Source organism: Mixophyes fleayi, chromosome 4 (genome assembly GCF_038048845.1).
Source record: "Mixophyes fleayi isolate aMixFle1 chromosome 4, aMixFle1.hap1, whole genome shotgun sequence".
In the NCBI taxonomy this organism is placed as follows: Eukaryota; Metazoa; Chordata; class Amphibia; order Anura; family Limnodynastidae; genus Mixophyes; species Mixophyes fleayi.
Genome location: NC_134405.1, coordinates 47,833,672 through 47,856,948, shown reverse-complemented (window position 1 = coordinate 47,856,948; position 23,277 = coordinate 47,833,672). Strand labels below are relative to the sequence as shown.

Genomic DNA, 23,277 nt, shown 5'->3' with positions numbered 1-23,277 from the left:
TAACCCATGAATGCAATAAAGTCATACTAACAAAACAAAGTACAATATAGACTGATGGGAGAAGAGACCTATAACTTGCATCTTGCCATAATCATATTCCCCTGTATAAAAAAGTATTATACCGGAGTGCCATCTATGGCGGGTGGAACTACTGCTCAACAAAACAAACATCAACTCTACATAATGGAACATTTCATTAAGGTCCGCACTGAGGAAATTTCTTGGGACAGTAAGTGCATGGTTATTATCAATTTTGCAGACACCATGAGAGCATTTATGGATGGCCTCGCTGCTACCTCTGGATTCCAGCCGGCAAAATCTAACAGAAGTATCATATACTGCTTTCCCCTCTGACTGGGCTTGGGAAGGAACTGACAATATTGATTTCTACTCTTTAAAAAGGCTTTACATAGGACTTTATGCAGTGGGTTCCTAGTTTTCATAGATAGACTCCAAACCTCTGGTCATTTTTTCTCAATCCTGACTACCACTCTAAATGCAGTCAGGTGCTTTACAAATTCCTGGTATCCACATCTCATCACAAAGCATATAATAGATAGTTGTCAAACTGGCAACACAAACATCTCATAATAAAAAGTAGTAACAACATGTTATCAAATAAGGTTGCATTACAGTACAGACATTACTTTTGACTATAAAGCTTGATAGTAAATTACTCACTTGATTGTGGTGTTCCTGCCTCTGGATCCAATGTGGTTTGATGAGGTGTGCTGTGTAATGTTGCAGGCATTATTGCTGATGTAAGCAGGTCTTGTTGGGTTACCACACTTGAAATAGGCTGTGATGTTGGAGGAGTGGTGACTGTCTGGGCTGATAGAGAAGAAGTTTTAATAGAAGCTCATCACTTAGAAAGTTTGAATGTGCAACTGTCCATCAAGTCCTAATAGCACTAATAATACCGCTTTCATACTGCCGCCCCGGCAATATCCCGTGTTTTTCAAGCCAGGTTTTTGCCGGGGCTCGGAGCGTCCCAGCTCAGAAACACCATTCATACTGCACCTCGGACCCGGGAATTTCCCGGGTTGACCCCATTCATACTTCACAAGTCTGTGCCCTGGCAATTTGTGGGAGTCATCACCAGAGCAGTTTTCATTGGCTGAAAAATGGTGATGTCATTGAAAGGTGACTGTTTTTTTTTCTTCCACGGGCTCCCACCGATGACATCATCCTCCAGAGACAGGCAGACAGCCAATCAGCTTGTTTTCTGTGCAACCCGGGTTCAAAAACCCGGGTTGCACCATTCATAGTGCAGGCAACCCGGGTCCGACCCGGGAATTACCCCTCGATAAATCCCGGGTTGAAGACCCGGGTTTTTAGACCCGGGATTTTTGACTTGTACCATTCATACTGCACCAAGACCCAGGTCGTTTGAGCTCGCCCCGGCAAAAACCCGGGATTTTGGTGCAGTAGGAATGGGGTATAAGTCTCTGTTTAATCAGTTACATGGAACTGAAGATGCCTCATTTACTATTAGGATCTATCTGTGTGCACTTCATCATCATCATCATCATCATCACCATTTATTTATATAGTGCCACTAATTCCGCAGCGCTGTACAGAGAACTCACTCACATCAGTCCCTGCCCCATTGGGGCTTACAGTCTAATTTCCCTAACACACACACACACACACACACACACACAGACAGACAGATAAACACAGACAGACAGACTAGGGTGAATTTGCTAGCAGTCAAATAACCTACCAATATGTTTTTGGAATGTGGGAGGAAACCGGAGCACCCATAGGAAACCCACGCAAACACGGGGAATGGGTTGGGAATTGAACTCATGACTCCAGTGCTGTAAGGCAGAAGTGCTAACCACTACACCGCCATGCTTAATCCATGAACACAATAAAGTCATACTAACAAAACAAAGTACAATATAAACTGATGGGAGAAGAGACCTATAACTTGCATCTTGCCATAATCATATTCCCCTGTATAAAAAAGTATTATCCCGAATTGCCATCCATGGCGGGTGGAACTACTGCTCAACAAAGAAACATCAACTCTACATAATGGAACATTTCATTAAGGTCCGCACTGAGGAAATTTCTTGGGACAGTAAGTGCATGGTTATTATCAATTTTGCAGACACCATGAGAGCATTTATGGATGGCCTCGCTGCTACCTCTGGATTCCAGCCGGCAAAATCTAACAGAAGTATCATATACTGCTTTCCCCTCTGACTGGGCTTGGGAAGGAACTGACAATATTGATTTCTACTCTTTAAAAAGGCTTTACATAGGACTTTATGCAGTGGGTTCCTAGTTTTCATAGATAGACTCCAAACCTCTGGTCATTTTTTCTCAATCCTGACTACCACTCTAAATGCAGTCAGGTGCTTTACAAATTCCTGGTATCCACATCTCATCACAAAGCATATAATAGATAGTTGTCAAACTGGCAACACAAACATCTCATAATAAAAAGTAGTAACAACATGTTATCAAATAAGGTTGCATTACAGTACAGACATTACTTTTGACTATAAAGCTTGATAGTAAATTACTCACTTGATTGTGGTGTTCCTGCCTCTGGATCCAATGTGGTTTGATGAGGTGTGCTGTGTAATGTTGCAGGCATTATTGCTGATGTAAGCAGGTCTGGTTGGGTTACCACACTTGAAATAGGCTGTGATGTTGGAGGAGTGGCGAGTGTCTGGGCTGATAGAGAAGTAGTTTTAATAGAAACTTAACACACAGCCCACTCAATACTTTTACCTTTGCATTCTAGCTGGTCCAGTGTGCAATACAATGTAGCACATACACGTGTTTTTCAAAATCCCATTGTCTCATAGATTGTAAGCTTGCAAGCAGGGTTCTCTTACATGTTAATGTCTGCTCCCAATTCTAAAGCACTACGGAATTTGCTGGAGCTATATAAATAAATGATGATGATAATGATGGCTATAAAGATTTATAATAAATTACTCACTTGATTGTGATGTCCTTGCGTCTGGATCCCTTGTGGTTTGGTGAGGTGTGCTGTGTGATGTTGCATTCATTATTGCTGATGTAAACAGGCCTTGTTGGCTTACCACACTTGATATAGGCTGTGATGTTGGAGAAGTGGTGAATTTCTTGACTGATAGAGAAGGAGTTTTAATAGAAATGTAACACTTAGAAAGTTTGAATGTGCAACTGTCCATCAAGTCCTAATACCCCTAAGTCTCTGTTTAATCAGTAACATGAAATTGAAGATGCCTGTTGGGCTTTACCTCAAAGCCAAGGTCCCTTCATGGGAGTGCAACTAAGTCCTTCTAATGGGACTAAGATGACTTAATCAGAAGGCTCCATTATGGAGAGAAACTGGAGGCTGAGGAAATGAAATTTCAAGTGCAAACAGTGGTGGAGATGGGACAAGGAATATGTGAGCCCACTTACAATCCATCACGGTGACAAATTGTATGGTGCTGAGGGACTACAGTAAAGTGTTTCAGGTGCATCACATTGTTATCACATAACTTGGTCCCAAAGTCTCAGATTTAGAAAAATAGAATGGCAAAGATTGGCCGGTGGGCAACACTGAGACATCAAAATGGCATGTATAATATGAGGCTCCATAGCATTTGTACTATTAAGATGTTCTTCCCACCGAGGTGCTACTGTGGTGCAACCTTGTCTAGCAGTTTTGTTTTTGCAGTAACTCAGAACTAAGCACAGTGATGTGCTACCTGCTGAATCCACCACCCAGGACTCAGTGATGTGACTGCAGCTCTCCAGGAACCTATGACCACCAGCTAGCTACCATCTGTGATTACTGACAACCCTTACAGTACTGATAAAGGGATAGATTTGGCTGAGGCAGTATTTATAAAAAGACCAGTGAGACAACCCCTCACTGACAGCGGCCTCAGTGCAGCTGACCAGTATAAGGGATCAATCATAGGTGAACAATTTATTTGGGAATTGGGAATATTGCACCAAGTGACTGATATGCTACCACCAAAGAAATTCTAGGTAGTGACCCTTTGTCCTTTGTTAGTACCACTACTAACTGTTAGTGCTTGCCTGTGAAATCCCCTTAACTGGTCAACCCAGATTCAGGAAAACTGAGGCCAGGCTACAGCGTAATTTTTTGGCTGGGTATTCCTATGCTGTAAAAAGTGATTTTGGCTGCATGATATGTATGACAACTAGCACCACACTGCTCAAAGTCCTATGTAAAGCCTTTTGAAAGAGCAGCAATCGATATAATCATCCATTCCCAAGTCCAATCAGATGGGGAATCGTTATATGCTACTGATGGCAGATTTTGCCAGCTGGTATCCAAAGGTATATATGTGGCACGCTGCATACTTTCTTATTCCTTTCTCCATTCATCAAATTCAAGTCAGTCAGACATTATACTGCTAAGAACAGACACAGCATCATCCCTGCACCCGGCCTCACCTCTGCCTCATCATTTATTTATATAGCGCCACCAATTAAGCAGCGCTGTACAGAGAATATTTGTTATTCACATCAGTACCTGCCCCATTGGAGAATACAGAATCAACTCAGAAGATAAAAGCAGGATGACAGGGTGACAGCTTTCCTTTCTCAGGTAAAAAAACAAAATGTATAACAAAAAACTAAGCATACGATACAATATTAGTTTACACATTAATGTTTTTAATTTAAAACTGATACCATACTTGCCAACATTTTGTTTGGGAGACAATGTGAAGTGCAACTGTGGAGGAGGGTGGGGCGCCGTGAATCGATTGAATCGTTATGTTGCAGGGGGTGGGGCCAAAATGACGCAATTTGCAACAAACCATGTCAAGGAGGCCCCCATCGCGTGTCTGGGAGACCTACCTGGAATTCGGGAGTCTCCGGAAATTCTGGGAGAGTGGGTAAGTATGACGAATACTCAAGTATGATAAGGAATAATGAATACTTTGAACTGCAAAGATGCATTTGAAGACTTCAGATGACCTCATAGTTCACAGAAGAAAATATCTAACCCATATATATTTCTATTGTAATAGATTTGTGTCCCCGAGGGCACCTCTGTTAGAATAATGGTATCTGGATTTCAAACATATTTAACAATCTCACCTTTTAATGCATGTTCATAAATAATTTGTAAAATGTGGAAAAACTTCAACAACGCATTGTCTGATCACAGCATAAAAAAAATTATTCCCACACACCTTTGTGCATCCCAATATATTTGAAAGGAACAAAGAACAGTTAACCCCTTATGCATAGTTTAATCTGGAGACTATTGTCTCTAAAAGGTACAAAAATAAATAGTGGGCGCTAGATATAACATTTATACATATTTAATAACACAAATAAAAACACATTAAATATATGAAAAAACCACTTGGCCGTATAAATTGATACAGGCAGCACAATATAAATACAGATAGCATAAAAAAATCACGCTAAAATTACCAACATGTTAGAAATCAGTTGTCAACATAAATACATATATATATTTCAGTGTTGACTATTCTGATAAATTGATTTCCAAAGTATTCATCATAAAACATCAGAAAAAGCTGTTATCCGGAGCTGGTGTGTGTATCACAGTCTCCCATAGCTCCAACCCGTGAAGCAGGGGTCAGTTTTAACCAATTGCCCGGATAGATCCAGCTATGTTCCTTTGGCAGGTTAAAGTTAACACAATAATGTGTATTAGGGAGTTACTCAAGAATAGAATTACGGATTCAAAAACAGAAAAACAGAATATGTGGGAACTGTCACCAAGTGAAAGAGGCGTGACATGGTAGAATGAGCAAAAGCTCCTTCTACCATATCACGTGTAGAATGTCTTACAATAAGTGCATTATCAATAATATTGTTTCTGTAGAGAACTTCTTACCAGAACACGTGACTTTGTCTAACTTTTTATTGTATGCCTCCTCAAAGCCTGCAGGACAACTACATTGATAACTTGCTTGTTCATGGGCACAGACCATCGGCCTTTCACAGGGTGGAGAACATGGATCGAAAACTGCAACACAGTAACAGAAACATAAAATTACACCATTGTGAGCAGCAGTTCATTGGTATAATTGAACCCTGTTTTCTGGTAGATCAGATGCCACTATAGTTAATGTGCACGCATCACCAACACACTGTGGAGGTGACCATGGTTTGTTATATGAAGCCCCGATATGTCACTGAAATCTCTGAGTCTCAGTGCTGCACCTATAGAAATCACAGATATGCTCTTTATTATATCATTAATTTGATAAGAATCAATAATTGCAACAACTTCTGAAAATATTTGTTCTGTTTTTAAATTGAAAGTGTACTCATTTTTGAGTGATTTGATTTTAATAGCAAAATATTTAATTAATAATACATATTTTAAGAATTATTAACTTATTATCTCCCTCCTTTCCCAGGATGCAGTCAATGGGCCTAATGCTGATTTGAACTTACGCCAGTTTCAGTAACATAAATGCAAACTTGCCCTGCAAATGCCCACAAAAGGGGCATTCTAACATGGTCTGTATTAATTTTTTTCAATCACCATTTGCATGTTGTCTGATTTACTACCCAATTCTAATATGTAACCTAACTTTTTTGTGGAGCATCACACAGACCCAATTTTATTATTAATAAATCCCCTATGAATTTATCCATCATTTGATGCAAAACACATCTCAATACAGTGTATTTGTAGAGCTTACACTCATTTCCCTAACTTCTATGTGGGGCAGAATTGTTAATTTGACAAATGAGCTGCCCTTCATCATGCTATTGAGGAATATTGGGTTGATCACTACTTTTATTGATTTTAAGTAGCATATTTTAAAACTGAATTATTTTTGTCTATATCACATATAGCCAAGTCAACACATGGGCCCTTTGAGCCAGACATCATGCTGAGCGGTTCCTAAAAGTCTATTCAGGTGTCAAAACTCCATCCCAGGCCAGTAAATATCTCACAGCAGGGGCTCCTTGAAGCTGCCACAGCAATCAAATACACATACAACAGACTTTCTGTCTTTACATTTTACACTTTAGTAGCTCAATTTCTTAATGGATTGATTTGATATAATATATCTACACTGCAGTTATGATTTAGGCCTTATTCCCCACAATTATGTGATGGGTTAACCCTTATAAATAACTGTAAGTTCTCTATGTTCACGACAGAGATGTTGAGTTTGAGAAAGCGATGTGACATCCAGATAGCTACAGAAGAGAGACATCTAGATACCTGGGTTACGCCAACGGGAGAGAGGTCAGGGGAGGAAAGATAGATTTGCGTGTACTGCTTAGATCTCGGGATAGAATGAAATATTATGGGCCTCATTCATAATTTTTAAAAACACACATACATCGGGCATACGCAAGTCCATATTCATTGAGAAGTGGATCTGAAGACAAGTCTGTTGATGAATATAGGTCTAGGTGTGCTCTGCTCAATAAGAAAATATACTGCAGGATACGGCCAATAAATACATTTGTCCCAAAAGAAGGCACAGAAAATCCAAACTATTCAATTAAAGTCTCCTTTTAATAATATAATTATTAATAACATAAGATTTAAAGAGAAAAAAAGTGTTTTTTTATTTTTGTTTTCTCATTAAATACATTTAATAGGACAATATTAATGTCTACTGTACATAAAATGCATTTTTACAGATGCTCGTGATTGCAAATGCATGTTCTACCATGCATACAAAGTCATTGGTAATGGGTACTTACACCTGACCTGTAGCTGGTGCTAGTATTACGACAAACACGTACCTTTGAGATGGCCAAAGCTGCATGTGCTCCAGGTTTGCACGCCCTTACTGTACATTGACTACATGCATAATCCCAGTCCCCACCCCTTTCCGCCCCTGAAAATCGTAGGCTGCATTCGGAAATGAACAGAACGATGCTGTGTTGACTGGCATGTGGTCCGGTTGTGGGCATACGCATTGCGACTTTTACACAACACACGTCAAAAATTAGCATTTAAGTTTCTATATATGATCCGCTGATGCGGAAGTGCCTTTTTGGTACTAGGATACAACATTCAATAATACCAATGCTTTCATTGCCGATTTAGTAAGTGTTTGACAAAACATAATAAGACTAAATAACATTTCAAATGAAAAGTACTTCCCTGCATTACATTCTTAAAAATTATTTTTGAAAATATTACACTATTAACAAAAATAAGACAAAATGTACTTTCCGCGGAAAAAAAATTGCGTTTAAGGAGGAGGTTAGCTGCGGTGCTCTGCTCAGAAAATAGCGTTCCGGGTGAACGAGGAACATAGGAAAGCAGTAGAATCCCGTCATTATTTTAAAGCAGTTCTGTAGAGAATAGTTGGCCACAATAGTTTGCTGATCAATTACTTTTAACTTCAATCTTAAATACACTAACACAGACTAATGGCTACTGATTGTTGTTAATGCATTGATTTGCATATATATAATAGTACTAGACAGTATATACAGACTGAGTTAGATAGATATCATTTTGAATATGTAGTTTATGTATTTAGTGGATAAAAATAGTGTGCTTTTGCTGTCTGACCATTAGCAGCAGAATCCAAAAAAACAAATAAATGTATTTCTTTTAAAATTGAAAGTTTCACCAGTGAAGGTAATCTTGTGTGTCGCAGCGACAATTGAAACAATTTTGAAAAAAACTGAGTGTATGCATGTGAGGTTCAGCAGCAGTTGCAACACCCCCGCCAAAAAAAAAAGATATATTATTATATTCTAATCTTTTCTATTTTTTGCAATACTTGTCAGTTTTGAAACGGTCATTCAGTGAAATCTATATTTAAAAATGGGAGTTTGCGTGTGAGGGTTTTTTCCTGAGCATTTTAGACATTCAGTGACCGCATGTAGAACATTGCAGCGGCTAAAAAATAAATGTCATCTGCCAAGCCACCAACTGAAGCAAGCCCATTGGATAAATTAAACAATAAATGCAATTAAGTGTAAGGTGCAAGAACTAAAAATGTTGAAATGCAACACTAAATTTGAAATGTTAGGCAGCATGCATTATGGAGAGCAGAGAGGCAGTAACAATTAGGTCATTAGATGGAAAGAGGCAGAGTAGATATTTAGACAAGTAGATAGCCAATTGTAAAGAGCTATATAATGTGCTGTCGCTATTTAAAAAAATTAGGCTGCGTTGCTGAGAGACAAAGGTGGCCTTTAGCCATACTAAAAGCCTTCAAAGACTACACACACAATACAATACATTGCCAGAATATTCATAGGTTGCCAAAGCAGGGCTTTCCTTACCTTGCCACTATATAAACAAATGAGAATGCTGAGAGATGAAAATGGCCTGCAGCTATACTTAAAGCCTTCAAAGACTATGCACACAGTACAATACATTGCCAGAGTATTCGCAAGTTGCCAAGAGCAGTGCTTTGCTTACCTTTTTTTACTTATATGCTCTGTGCCGTAATGCCAGGGGATTCTTATAAATTTATGGGGAGGGAGTACTGACAAAAAATTGCCAAAGGGGAAACTTCGTCCAACTCTGGGGTAAATGGGACTACCCGAGACTATAATATTTATATGTTCTGTTAGTTAAGTGTAAGAAATATGAAAAAGAGGCAGTTCAGATCGGCCAATAGTTGCCCTTCCCACATATGTAATTATGTATAATCAGGGCCGGTGCTAGAGTCCATGGCGCCCTAGGCATTTTGAAAAAATCGGCACCCCCCCCCCGCGCAAAAATTGGCGTCGCCCCCCCCTCCCTCCCCCGCAAAAATCGGCGCCCTCCTCCCCCCTCACCCCGTATTTCCTTACCTTGTCACACCACCGCCGCCTCTCTGCTCCGTCTCCTCCCCTCCACTCACTGACACTAGTGAGTGGCGGGGAGGAGACGGAGCAAAGAGGCGGCGGTGGTGAGCAATAGCCTCTCCCCCCTCCCCCGTGCATCTGAATGCTGTGCGGCGGCCGTGACAGGTATGGTCAGCGGTCGCCGCACAGTTTTAAAGTAATTTACATGCTTGTGGCGCCCTCCAGGCGCCCTCCAGAGCCCGGCGCCCTAGGCAAGTGCCTAACCTTGCCTAATGGGAGCGCCAGGCCTGCGTATAATACTCACATCGATGCAGATTTGGTTGCCCAAAACATGTCTTGGCCCTGCAATTGAAAGTCCACATTCTGAGAAATTAAGAGGAAAGATTTTGGCCCTGGCAAAGAATACATGTATAGATGGATATATGATGGCTAGTGATTTTTGCTGTGTGATGGAGTTAGAGAACCGTAAAGTATGGTTTATTACTTTTTAAATTGAATTGGAGAGAAAAAAAATGCACCGATGCCAGATTTACAAAATCCTTCATTAAGATGACAGTGGACAACTACAGACAGTGGCATTAGTAGAGATTTAAAAGATGATGAGAGGGCACAATGTTCAATGGTGGAATTCAAAATGGCATTGTCCCTGCAGTGAGGTAGATCTGTGTCGTAATGCTGCCCTTCTGAATCAAACCAGAGGTCTTGTATATATTTATAATGAGGGAGGGCTGAAAAATCATTCCCCCGGGGAAGCTTTGTCCAACACTGGGGTAAAGAGGACTCCCTGACACTTGCAGCAGAGGCGGTCCCCAAGAAGGGGTGTACTCACTCTGACACCAGGGCATCCGGAATGCCTCACACTTCAACTGCATTCAGGCTAGAAACAGGCAGCCGGGGAGCGCAGCTATAATTAAATTAAAAAAGCAAAGATCTTTGGATAACCAGTGGTATGAATGAATAGAGTTACACATTTTGAAAAGTAAACAGATGAGGATGGTCTGCATCTGTGTTACAAAAGTTCAAAGATTAGGCACACAATAGCCAAGAGCAGGGCTTTCCTACCTTGTTTTACTTTTATGCTCTGTGCTATAATGCTGCCCTTCTGAATCAAACCAGTGGACTCATAAATATTTATGGGGAGGGAGGGTTGAAAAATCATTCTCCGGGGTAAGCTTTGTCCAACCCGGGGTAAAGGGGACTACCCGAGACTTGCAGAAAACTTGGTCCCCAAAAAGGGGTGTACTCACTCTGACACCAGGGCAACCGGGACGCCTCACACTGCCACTGCACCTCGGCTAGTAACAGTCAGCCGGGGCATGGCTGTAATTAAATTATTACTGAATCCTGTGTGGATGTGGGGGGCATGCTCTTGGCCCCATTTCTTCAATCTCCATGCTACCAGTTCCTGTGCATAAGCTTTTACTATATTGAGTTATGTCCTGGGGCATGCTATATGTGAAAACCTCTCCTGCTAGTTCGAAAAGCTTTTGATAGTGAACTAGGAAGCCATAACATTGTAAATGACACCATTCGAAAAGATATATCCTCATGCCAAATTCCACTCACTCCATCCACTCAACCCACCTTTACCTACAGTCCCCATTCCACCCTTAATTCATTCTCTCCTGTAACTGAAGATGAAGTCTCTGCAATCATCTCATCATCTAATCCTACAACCTGTCCTCTCAACCCTATTACCTTCCTACTTCTCCGCTCCCTCTCCTCCACTGCATGCCCACCTTTATCTCACCTCTTCAACTTGTCTTTCTCCACTGGCACATTTCCATCCACCTTTAAACATGAGCTCATCTCACCAATTCTAAACGATCTCTCGATCCAGCCTCTCTCTCCAACTACCGCCCTATTTCTCTCCTCCCCTTTGTCTCCAAACTACTTGAGTGATTAGTGTATAAATGCCTTTCTCTCTTTCTCTCCTCTCATTCCATTCTCGACTCTTTGCAATCAGGCTTTTGCCTTCAACAGTCCACTGAAACTGCTCTCATAAAGTGATTAATTATCTACTTACTGCAAAGTCTAAGGGTCATTTCTCCATACTTTTTCTTCTGGAGCTCTCTGCTGCTTTTGACACTGTTGCTCATCCTCTTCTCCTTCACTCCCTTCACTGGGCCATCCTCTCCTCCACTCCCACTATCTGTTGCAGTCACACAAGTCTCTGATCTTGGCCCTTTACTTTTTTCATCACATACCTCTGTAGGGGTACTAATTCAGCCTCCAATACCACCTATGCGCTGATGACACCCAAATCTAAATCTCCTCCACATGGATGTGCCAACACTACCTAAAGTTAAACATGTCCAAAACAGAGTTTATTATCTTCCCTCCTGCCAGCGTCACCACCTGCCTTCAAACCACCCTTCCTGTCAATAACACCACAATTTACTCAGTCTCCCATGCCTGCTGCCTTGGTGTCACACTTGACTCCACCCTCTGCTTTATTCCTCACAACCAGACTCTTCCCCAGTCTTGTTGACTCCACCTTAAAAACATTGCCAGAATATGCTCTTTTCTTGCTCAACAGCTACCAAAACTGTTATCCATTCTTTCATCAGCTCCCGTCTTGATTATTGCAATCTCCTTCTATCTGGCATATCTGGAATTCCTGAAACCCAAATATTCACACTTCAATCCATCCCAAATGCTGCTGCAAGACTGATCTTCCTTTCTCACTGCTCCACATCTGCTGCACCACTTTGAAAATGCCTACACAGGCTCCATATGTCCTCCAGAATCAAATTCAAATTACTCACCCTTACATACAAAGCCCTCGACAGCACTACCCCTGCATACATCTCATATGTTATATCAAAATACTCTCCCTCCTTCCCTCTTAGATGTACCTCTGACCTCAACTTGTCTTGTCTTTGGTAACCACCTCTCACTTCCGGCTACAAGACTTCTCCCGTGCTGCTCCCCACTAATGGAATTCTCTATCATGCTCAATAAGACTTTCCCACAGCCTTTAAATCTTTAAACAGTCTTTGAAAACCCATCTCTTTTTTAGAGGTGACCTTATCCCTGATAACACTCTTCACCCTAATGCTCCCTCACAGCTGTCCCAATATCCACTCTGAGCCATATCTGCTCCTCTTGTTTCAGATGTACCCTCCTCTATTTAGAATGTAAACTCTCTAATGAGCAGGGTCCTCCATACCCTTTGTTTCCATGTCTGCTTTTTTTTTGGTAGACTTGTATACAAGGTAGAAGGTAGACTTGTATGTCACTGTTTTATGTATGTCCTTTTTTCAGTAATGTACGGCGCTGCAGAGTACTGTGGCGCCTTATAAATCTACGATAATAATAATAATAATAATAATAACAATAATAAAAGATTATATCCTGAGACTAGTGGTGTAATAGCAATCTGACCTTCCACTATTTGGCTTTGCTGTTAGCTGTTAACTTACTCACATGCTCTCTCCGCCACCATTTTAGTTTAAATAAAAACTGTGACCTTTTGCCAAATTTACATTGGTGTCTGTGTGGTTATTTATTTATTCAATTACAGTAAAAGTAAATTTGAACATGAGAAGGAGGTTTGGGTGCACTGAAAAGGCGATATCAACACTATGCAGATTATTAGTTTTTTAATTGAATTTGAGAAAGCAAAAGCAATGATGCCAAAGTTACAAAATCCTTCATTAAGACTGCTCGCTGCCGACTTTAGCCAAAATGGCTGAAAATTAGGATAGCTGTGAAGGGATCATTAGAAATTAAACTGGAAATGACTGGAAATGATTGCTAATGCTATAAAAAGTAATATAAAGGCAAAAGCCGCACAAAATGACATTATTTTATCTAGTTTTCACAATTTTTAATTAAATCCAGTTCCAAAACCAAAAACTTTCGTGCTCTTTTGACAAAACTGGTAGCAAAGCCAAAACACAAACCAGGTTTAGAACCAACATCGGTTCCGAAACCAAAACATGAGGATCAACGCACATCTCTAATATTTATTGTTTATATTTTAAAATATATGACTGTCAGAGAAGCAACACCTACCAAGATATGAGGATCACCTCATATTAGCAAATTATAATTATTATTATTATTTTAAGCATAAATCTGACACAAGTCAATAGTGTGTATCAACTAAAGAGAGACAATGGTAGATGTATACACCAGTCAGGAGTATACATCTACAGATACAGGTATAATTGTGCTTTGTAGTGCTGTGAACTTTCTGCCCAGGGATGTCCACTACAATTGTTTTTCATATAATAAATATTTCTTGACAACAGCCCGGTTAGTACTAATAGTTTTGGGTGACCTATTTTTCATTCTCTGAAAGTGTAATTTGTATGCCATCGTGCTGGCAGCTCCCAGGAAAGAACCACTTAGCTGGAGTACCTTTCAGAAATACACCACGTCCAGCCAAGCCGCTTAGTCCTAAGAGGGCTGGTCGTAAGGTACAAGCTGGAGTCAAAGGATTGTTTAAGGTAGTACAGTGATGGACGAAGCCAAAGTCAATGGATTGGAGAAGGTGTAATGGTTGGTTATGAAACCAAAGTCAAAAGATCAGAGAAGGTAGAATTGTGATGTATAGTTAAACAAAAGAAGTCTTTCTTAAAGCACAAGCAGAGATATCCGAAACAAATCTTTGCTCCTGCAAATGTTTGGCAAAACTGAGGCACTTTAAAAAAGCTACAAACAGGTGAGATAAATTGTTTTGAAGGGTTGATTGCAGAGTAAAAAAAAGCTGTGCAGTAATCCAGATGAGGTGACTAGCTGTGTGGCTGTTATTAGCAGAGTGCTCATTACATTAATTGAGAGCAGGTGTTTGTAGCTGTCATTGTGAATAGTTATCTGACAGCTGTCATCTGGGACTAGTATAGTGAATCCTCACAGTAATTGTATTTGACAGCTGTCACTAGGAGCTAGTGTTGTGAATCCTCACATTAATTGTTTTCTAACAGTAGTGATCTTGAGCTAGTGTTGTGGATCTTTACATAGGGTAAAAATAATAAAATAAGCCCAAGGTTGCATTTGTAGATAGGTATCAGTTAGAGATGCTCAGGCTCGGTTCCCTGAGAACCGAACACACCCGAACTTAGCAGATTCGAGTACCGAGCCAAGCCGGCTTCGTACTTTCGCGTGCCCTCGGAGTTGAAAACAAGGCAAAACGTCATTGTTATGTCATCGGATCTCAGATCTCGCAAGTTTTAGATTCTATAAGTACCGCTCTCCATGGCGATCCAGAGCCATTTCACAGATGGACACAGTAGGGGTAGCATAGTTCTTGGCAGATCTAGTGCAGTTGGGCAGCGTCATATGTTAGCAGTGTTCTACAGTCCCCAGTGACATTCAGGAGAGCTCCATTGCTCCATTGCTGATTGTCATTGCTGAAATAGAAATAAAAGGTCTGGCACGCTTGGTCTTCTAAATCTGCAGTCACATTGTACTGTGTTATATAGGTAACATATAAAGAGGAGAGCTCCATTGCTCCAGTGCTAATTGTCATTGCTGAAATAGAAATAATAGGGCTGGCAGTGTTGCTCTTAATCTGCAGTCACATTGTACTGTGTTATCAAAATGGATTCACAGCAGTACAGAGAAGACCAGGAGCACCAAGCGTTGCACAAAGCAGCTGCTGGCACCAGTCATGATGATAGTAATCCCTCTATGTCATCTGCTAAAGCCTATGTTAAAGTGCATAGAGTTTTTAAGTCAGGCAAACAAAAATGTAAAAAAACACCTTGGTCAAGAAAAAAAGACCTGTAATCCAGGCAAAGTTAATAGCAGAAAAAATTAAAATTGCCAACAAGCCATTCTACACATGCAGTGGCAAGGAAAAAATGAGGCCTTCGCCTTTCTATATGAGTGCTAGTTCTGCAACTGTCATCTTCTTGCAAGGTCAGTCATGACAAAGCAAGACCTTGTCATTCAGACTCCAAAAGTGGGGTCCAAATACTTTTACGTGCAAAAGCCGAGCTGGAAGAAAATAGCAAGGGATTGGAGGAAAATATTTGTTCAAAATTCAGAAATGACACAAATCCCTGAGGAGAGTTTATCATCATCATCAACATTTATTAATATAGCGCTACTGATTCCGCAGCACTATACAGAGAACTCATTCACATCAGTCCCTACCCCATTGGAGCTTACAGTCTAAATTTCCAAACATACTTTCCCAACTTACATAGACAGACAGAGAAAGAGAGAGAGAGAGAGACTAGGGCAATTTTGAGGAGCCAATTAACATACTAGTATTTTTTTGGGAGTGTGGGAGGAAACCGCAGCACCCGGAGGAAACCCATGCAAACACAGGGAGAACATACAAACTCTACACAGATGGTCGGGAATTGAACTCATGACCCCAGTGCTGTGAGGCAGAAGTGCTAACCACTAAGCCACCGTGCTGCCCCAATCTTTGCAAATCCACGAGTGCTATATGTAATCCTGACCTGTCTGATAGTGTACCCATAAAGAAGACCCCCTTCACATTTCTGCAGATGTGTGTATGAACAGCCCAAGTGTAGCCGGTGATAGACAAATTGAGGATGCCACTTTGGAATTGCAACAGGATAAGGGGGATATTTGTGTAACTGACGAGGGCGCTAATGAGGATGTTGATGAGGATGATGTTGTTTGTGTAAGTCCTGCCCCAGTGGAAGCAGTTCTTGCATGTGATAAGAAGAAGGCCATTGTCATGCCTGGGTTAAAGACAAAAAAAATCCACCTCTTAAATGTGGAATTATTTTTACCCAAATCCAGACAACAGTTGTATAGCCATTTGTAGCCTTTGTAAAGCCACAGTAATGTAAGCATAGATGTCTAAGTAGACGTATATATGTATTACCCTCCACTTTGCTGCTGTTCCATCAGTATTGCTCAAAGTCTTTGTAATCTGCACTTTATGTCAAAGGTACCTCACTATATTACAATTTTTTGGGAATTGGGGCTGATTCGAAGCTCAGTTATGAACTTGCTTTTTACTGTGAATTACAATGGCTCCTTTTGTGCATTGTCTGGCACCCGGGATTGGTCTGGGTCTGATAAAAGCACGCATCCCAGGGGGGTCAGCACTCGTCGCCATGTATTAGCTGTAAAATTACCACAGTTATCTAAGGAATGGGTGGAGCGATCAAATGAACCATAACTAATTTCATGATCCAAGGACAATTCCATCTTGCAGCACTTTTCTTTTCTGCCACCGCTGTGTGGCAATGTTTCCTAGATGTACTATGAACTGCTGTGTGTTTGTGTCGTTCCTCTGTCGCTTAGCATCGACCCAGGTCGCTGCAGTCTTTATTTGAAAGTGTAGGAAAATAATATTGTGACCTGTGAGATGGTCAAAATTGACTGCAAATGACTTGAAATTAGTGTTATTGAGGTTAATAATAATGTAGGGGGAAAAAAAGCAAAATTACGTGAGTTTAGCAAAAACAAATTAGGGATTTTAGAAAAAAATAGGGATCCAAAACCGAAACACACAAGGGAGGTTTTGCCAAAACCAAAACACAAAGTTAATCCAGATCCAAAACCAACATCTCTAGTATCAGCAAGGTGTGAGCACCTATTGCTTTAATTTCTCGCATGTAGGTGTGTGATCTAATTTAAAATGGCCAGGGATTGAACATATCTGAAACTAAGCATTTAGGTAGCAGCCAATGATTATTTCTTTGGAAAAGCATCAAGAATTGGCTCTGTATAAGGAACTCATCATACCCTGATCCAAAACAGCCATTTCTCTTTTCACTTGAATAAATATTCCCTCTGAAGCTGTATGTGACTGTAACATGTTTATGCAACTTCTTTCCCTGTTCAGTATAGAGATCACTATCACATAGGATAATAAATGAGCAACAAAACATACATGTGAAACACATCTCTACAGTTTGTGAGAAAAAGCCAAATATGCTTACCTTTGCATTCTTCATCTATTTTAACCAATGCAATGCATGATTCTTTAAATCTGCGGCCACAAAATCCAGAATCACAATGACAATTGTTCTTTACACAAACGGCATGATTAGGACAATCTGAGTTATCTGTACACTTATCTATATGAAAAGAGAAAGTACTTTTAGATAGTAACACACTCTTAGACAGACATACGGTGGTGCACCATAAGGCCAACTGCACTGGTTTGATTGCAAAACGTAGAAGTTCCACTCAGGTGCAACATTTTATTTATATATATATATATATATATATATATATATATATATATATATATATATATATATATATATACTCTAATTTTTTGCTTGCAGTACCAGTAGTGCTGGATGCTTAGGGGCTCTTATTTGGGGATATAGTTACAATGTTGACAGTGGAAATGGCAAGACCAGAAAGTCTACAGCCATAAGGTCGACACAGTCATAGGCCCTGTGTCATTAAGGAAAGTAAGGAAAAGAGAGGAGAACATGCTCTCTGGGAGAAACCATGTTACAATGCAAGGGGTGCAAATTAGTTTATTATTTTACACACAAGTTAATACTGGCTGTTTATCCAAATAGCACACAAATACTTGATAACTTTATTTTTGCATTGAAATTTAAAGTTGATCTAGGAAATGCCCTACCCCAACTATAAATCTCTGTCCACATTTTAAATTTATGTCCCCTTTCAATGCAACATGGTTTTGCCCAGGTACAAAGTTACTCTTTTTTATGCTTTACCCTTAATGGCTCAGGCCCATAATGTCTATACGTCCGTAAGATTGATAATATTTCACTGAATGTAAAAAAAAAAAAACAGAACGGTTTTCTCCACAGCCCGACAAACAACTTAACCAAGCCTAGGCTGGCAATAGCATAATCGAGGGGACAAAAAGAGTGCGGACCCTACAATTTAATTATTACAAGTACCAGGCTTTACTGTCAACTTTTCATACCAAACCCCTTTTTTGCACAATGTGAAAGTGATTCATGCAAAAGTGACTCATCAATAAGATTCACAAAACACTTTACATGATGCAGTGTGTTTACTTAAAGCGCCACAACATGTCATATGCATGTCAGTGTGACGAGCCAGTTGTCATCCTAATTCTTCCTACAGTGTAGCCATTGTATTATAGGTTGCACATTTAATAGACAATCTAGACTAGGTGACATAAATCCTTTCAGCTGTTAATGGAAAATGGTAACACAACCAACAATAAACAGCCAAAGTAATAATAAAGTATCTCTGTACTTACTAGAGTACAAGAAGTATTGCAAGGTGATCTAGATGTTGATTGACAATTATAGCTTACTAATCAGTAAGGGTAATTTGCAAACTTTAATTTGGGTAATTTTGGGTAATTTTACATTAATTTAATTTGGGTCTTTTATTCAATTCATCCCCTAGTTGTTCTCCAAATATATATTTTTATATTTTTAGTTTGATCAGTTCACAGCTCTTTGCTACAATGTTTTTTTGTCTTATCTAAGTATTGTTTTGTCTACTCCAGACATTGACCTCCGTGATAAGGTTGTAGATACAATATCCATTTCTGGGAAAGCATCACTATACTGTAGACCTAGGGATTATTACTCCGGTGTCAGCTTAACCTTTGTACAAGTCGTTTGCAGTGATCTGTGGGTTCTGCTTTGCATATCTGACCAGTTTACCAGAAGCTCTACCAGAGATTGCCTAATCTCCCCTTGACTTTAGCAACAGTTCCTCTGAACTTCCTTTTAAGATGGAAGCATTCAGATATCTTTTTAGAGCCTTCATCTTCTTCGGAAAAGACAATTATCTTTATTTTCGCCTTCTCAGGCAGCTGCTTATGGTTGAGAGCAGTCACAACATTCTTAGAGGATAGAAGGGTCAGAGAATGTATTCAACCATGATATTGCCTTCATATTGTTTATTTTAAGTCCTAACTAGACAATCAAGATTTGATGTCTTAAGAAAAATTGATCCAACTGGAAGAGCGCTCAAACTTCAGCATATACACAGTGGTTAGCATTGCTGCCTCATGGTGCTGGGGTCATGAATTTGAGTCAGTCCAGGGCCCTATTTGTTTGGAGTTTATATGTGTTTCCTGTGAGTTTCCTCCAGGTGCTCTGATTTCCTCCTACAGTCCAATAACATACTGGTAGGACAATTGGGTCTGACTAAATGAACCCGTGTGTCAGGGAATATAGATTGTAAGCTCCAATGGGCAGGGAGTGATGTGAATGATTATATGTTCTCTGTACAGCACGGCGTAATAAAATTGGCGCTGTATAAATGATCAATAATAGATAATATATGTACATTGCAATGTACAGAAAAAAGCCATGTTTATATTTGTACACGGTTGTGGTACCTTCTTTTCACTACAGTGAAATTTCACCAGAGTTGCCAAACTTCAGCTTACAGATGTATACAGGAACTATTTGTCCTAGTAAGATAATAATCAGTGGCCCTGATACTTATAAGCAATGGCTAGGTACATCCTAGATTTTATGTGTAAACATGATTAAAGCGTTCAATGTTTACCTTTTTTTACCCACAACACAGATAAAAATGTTTATGATAGAGATGGGAGGGTCCATTACCGGCATCACCTCCTCAGGCAACAGTATGGTTAGCCGCACCCCTGCAGCCAGGCCAGGACTGTTATTTAATCTAAACTACAGACTCAATAATCTCAGTGTATCAGTTTCTTACTTGTACATATGTAGCGCCCTTTATCATTCCTCTTCTTAATATATTCAGCTTGACAGACACATCGGGAAATGCTTCCATCACATAGAGCTGGGGGTTTAATAATATGGATCAGTGTGACATATGCAGCATGGTAACACAACTGATTATGTAATAAAAGAAAAAACAAGACTAAATGCAATACAACAGAACATGGAGAACATAAATAATTGCATGTTTATTTCTACTGCTCATATATTGTTTGCCAGAAAATGGAAGACAATTAAAGGAGAAGTCAAGACAAGTGTTGCTATACTCAAATGCACCTTCCTCTCCCAAGTTAGTAGAACCACTGTTAGTTGGATCGTACAGTTAGCAAGACCCCCCATATCCCTTCCCACTCGTGGGATAATGACCTGGAAAAGTTTGCATTTAAACTGCAAGATACTCAATGCACAAGCATTGGGAATCATGCATTCATTCATGCAATTGCCCCATTATAGCCCTGGGATGGGGCATTCATGAAGTGCCCCTCATAGCCCTGCTGTGCAATGAAGTGAATTGCATTGTTGCGAATCATAGAGTGGAACTTTAATTATGCAAAACAGTCATCATGCCCCCGCACTTGTCCCTTGGAACTCGCACTGTAATGATTTTGGGGCTAGGAACCACTTTGTTTATATTTAAATGAAATTTAAAAATGTGTCGAAAAAGTAACAAAAAATGTTTTTGGACAGCAAATAAATATAGAAGCTAAATTTAAGTTGCTTGTTCATATGCAGTATTTTAAAAAGTAAAGAACAGTGGCATACCTCTCAATATTTCCCCTTTGCAAATCAGGACACTCCCCGAAAGGTAGACTCTGTCGTGTCCGGCTGGTGACATGGTTACATACCCTTGACAGGGCCGTCTTTCCCATTGGGCACGCTGGGCAGGTGCCCGGGGGCCCTGCAGACCAGGGAGGCAGCCGGATCGCCAGCTGACAGCACAGTAAGTATTTTCTTCTTTTTTTGAAGGGTTTTTTTGTTTTCCTGCCTCCGGAGGGCCCCTCTGGGCTGCAGGGCCCATATATATAATAATTTATTTTTTTTTGTATATATAGGGGCCCCGGTGCACTGCTGTGCCCGGGGGCCCAAGAGGTTCTTAAGAGGGCCCTGACCCTTGAGGCTTGTTTAGAGACCCCCCCCCACTATACTCCTCTACTAGTAATAATTCTGCATTTCTGTGTGCCCCGTGGCAGAGCAGAGCAGTGCTGTGCAGAGCAGCTATAAGCGGAACATACCTTACAGTATTATGGCACTCTGGAGAAAAGACCTGATTATCAATACTATTCAATGCATTTCTATGGCATGTCCTAAACAAACATTTACAACATTTCTATTCCATATGTAGATTAAGGCTGCAAAAAGGTGACTATGGGCCCGATTCATCAAGGCAGGCATACTGAGGGCTACGTGCATTTGTTTTAAAACACCCGTAATTCGACTCTATGCAGTCCCGAGTTCAACAAGTAATGGATATGAGGATATATGTGCTGATGAATTCAGGTGTATATCTGCTGTGCTCTACTACACAAGAGACTGCAGGATATGTCCAATACCTTTGTGGAATATAAATTTGCAAAAGAACGTACAGAAAAAAAAATTGGATTAATGTCTCCAGTTAATAATATAAGCATTAATGATAAAACAGTAAAATAAATGTGTTTTTTTACTTCCTTTCCCCCATTAAATACATTTATTAGAACATTCTTAATGTCTACTGAACACAAAACACATTTTTACAGTTGCTCCTGTTTGCAAACACATGTTATAGCATGCATACAAGGCTGTCATCAGTACTGATCAGGACTTAGACTAAACCTGTAGTTGGAGCAAGAGATATGGTGGCTACTCATTTACATCACCATGTTTTAATATTTTTCTTTTAATATTTACAATTTTAATTTATACAAATAAAATGTTGCTTTAATGTGTGTTTTTTTGCATTCATCTTATTTCTATGAGCAATACAAACCATTAACAAAGAATTTTGGAATATACTAATCCTTATTACAATTACTACTGACTACACATATGAGGTGTGCCTTCCCTAATTAGTATTTGTTTTTCTCTCCTTTTTTCCCCAGTAAACTATGAATCCATACTACAGTAAGCAGCACTCTCAATAGTAGATTTTTGTAAGAATATTACAAGTTAGTCACCACCATTCTGTGTCAATTATGCGTTATATGAAATAAATTAAAGGACTCTGGTGCTCTTTGCACACGTGACAATAGTGTCTGCATAAATGTGCATCTGCTGATGGGAGAAGCTGGTCTAAACTCTGTGGATCTGGGAGGTCCTTGCTGAATATAGGCAGGGAGCGCTCATATTATGCCCTGACAGAATAATAAGATATTGGGCCTGATTCATTAAGGCAAGTAAAGCAAAAAAAATTAGTAACTTTGCACCTTGGCAAAACCATGTTGCAAAAGAGGGGGAGATAAATTTAAAATGTGGGGACAGATTTATAGTTGGGGTAGAGCATGTCCTAGATCAACTCTAAATTTCAGTGTACAAATAAAGCTATCAAGTATTTGTGTGCTACATGAAAAAACAGCCAGTATGTATCTTAATAAATAATAAACTAATTTGCACCTCTTGCATTGTAACATGGTTTTGTCCAGGAGAAAACTTATTGATTTTTTTGCCTTACTTTCCTTAATGAATAAGGCCCATTGTGTTATAAAATTAGATATTTGATAATGTACACTTACAGAATTGGTATATCACCAAACTAGCAATCTCTAAAATGGGCATGCAAAACTCCTTACCAAAAATAAATAAAATCCTGACAAAGTTATTCAAAATTGAATTATGCCTGGGTAAGCACAGCAGACAAAAGGTAAGGAAGAGCTTGTTAATACTTTAGTAAGTAGTACATTATTCTCCCACCTACAGGGCTGATCCTGCCAAGTTC

The 23,277-nt window shown here is 39.8% G+C and overlaps 1 protein-coding gene across 1 annotated transcript in view; it reads right to left on the bottom strand.

Annotated features, from left to right (window-relative positions):
• LOC142151345 (adhesion G protein-coupled receptor E3-like) overlaps positions 1-23,277 on the bottom strand; it is a 104,477-nt gene that overhangs the window by 60,417 nt on the left and 20,783 nt on the right. The window contains exons 4-6 of the mRNA XM_075206883.1: positions 20,341-20,427; positions 17,622-17,759; positions 5,843-5,974 (exon numbers count right to left, since the gene is read on the bottom strand). Coding sequence (XP_075062984.1) covers positions 5,843-5,974; positions 17,622-17,759; positions 20,341-20,427 — 357 coding nt within the window. The remainder of the gene's footprint in view (positions 1-5,842; positions 5,975-17,621; positions 17,760-20,340; positions 20,428-23,277) is intronic.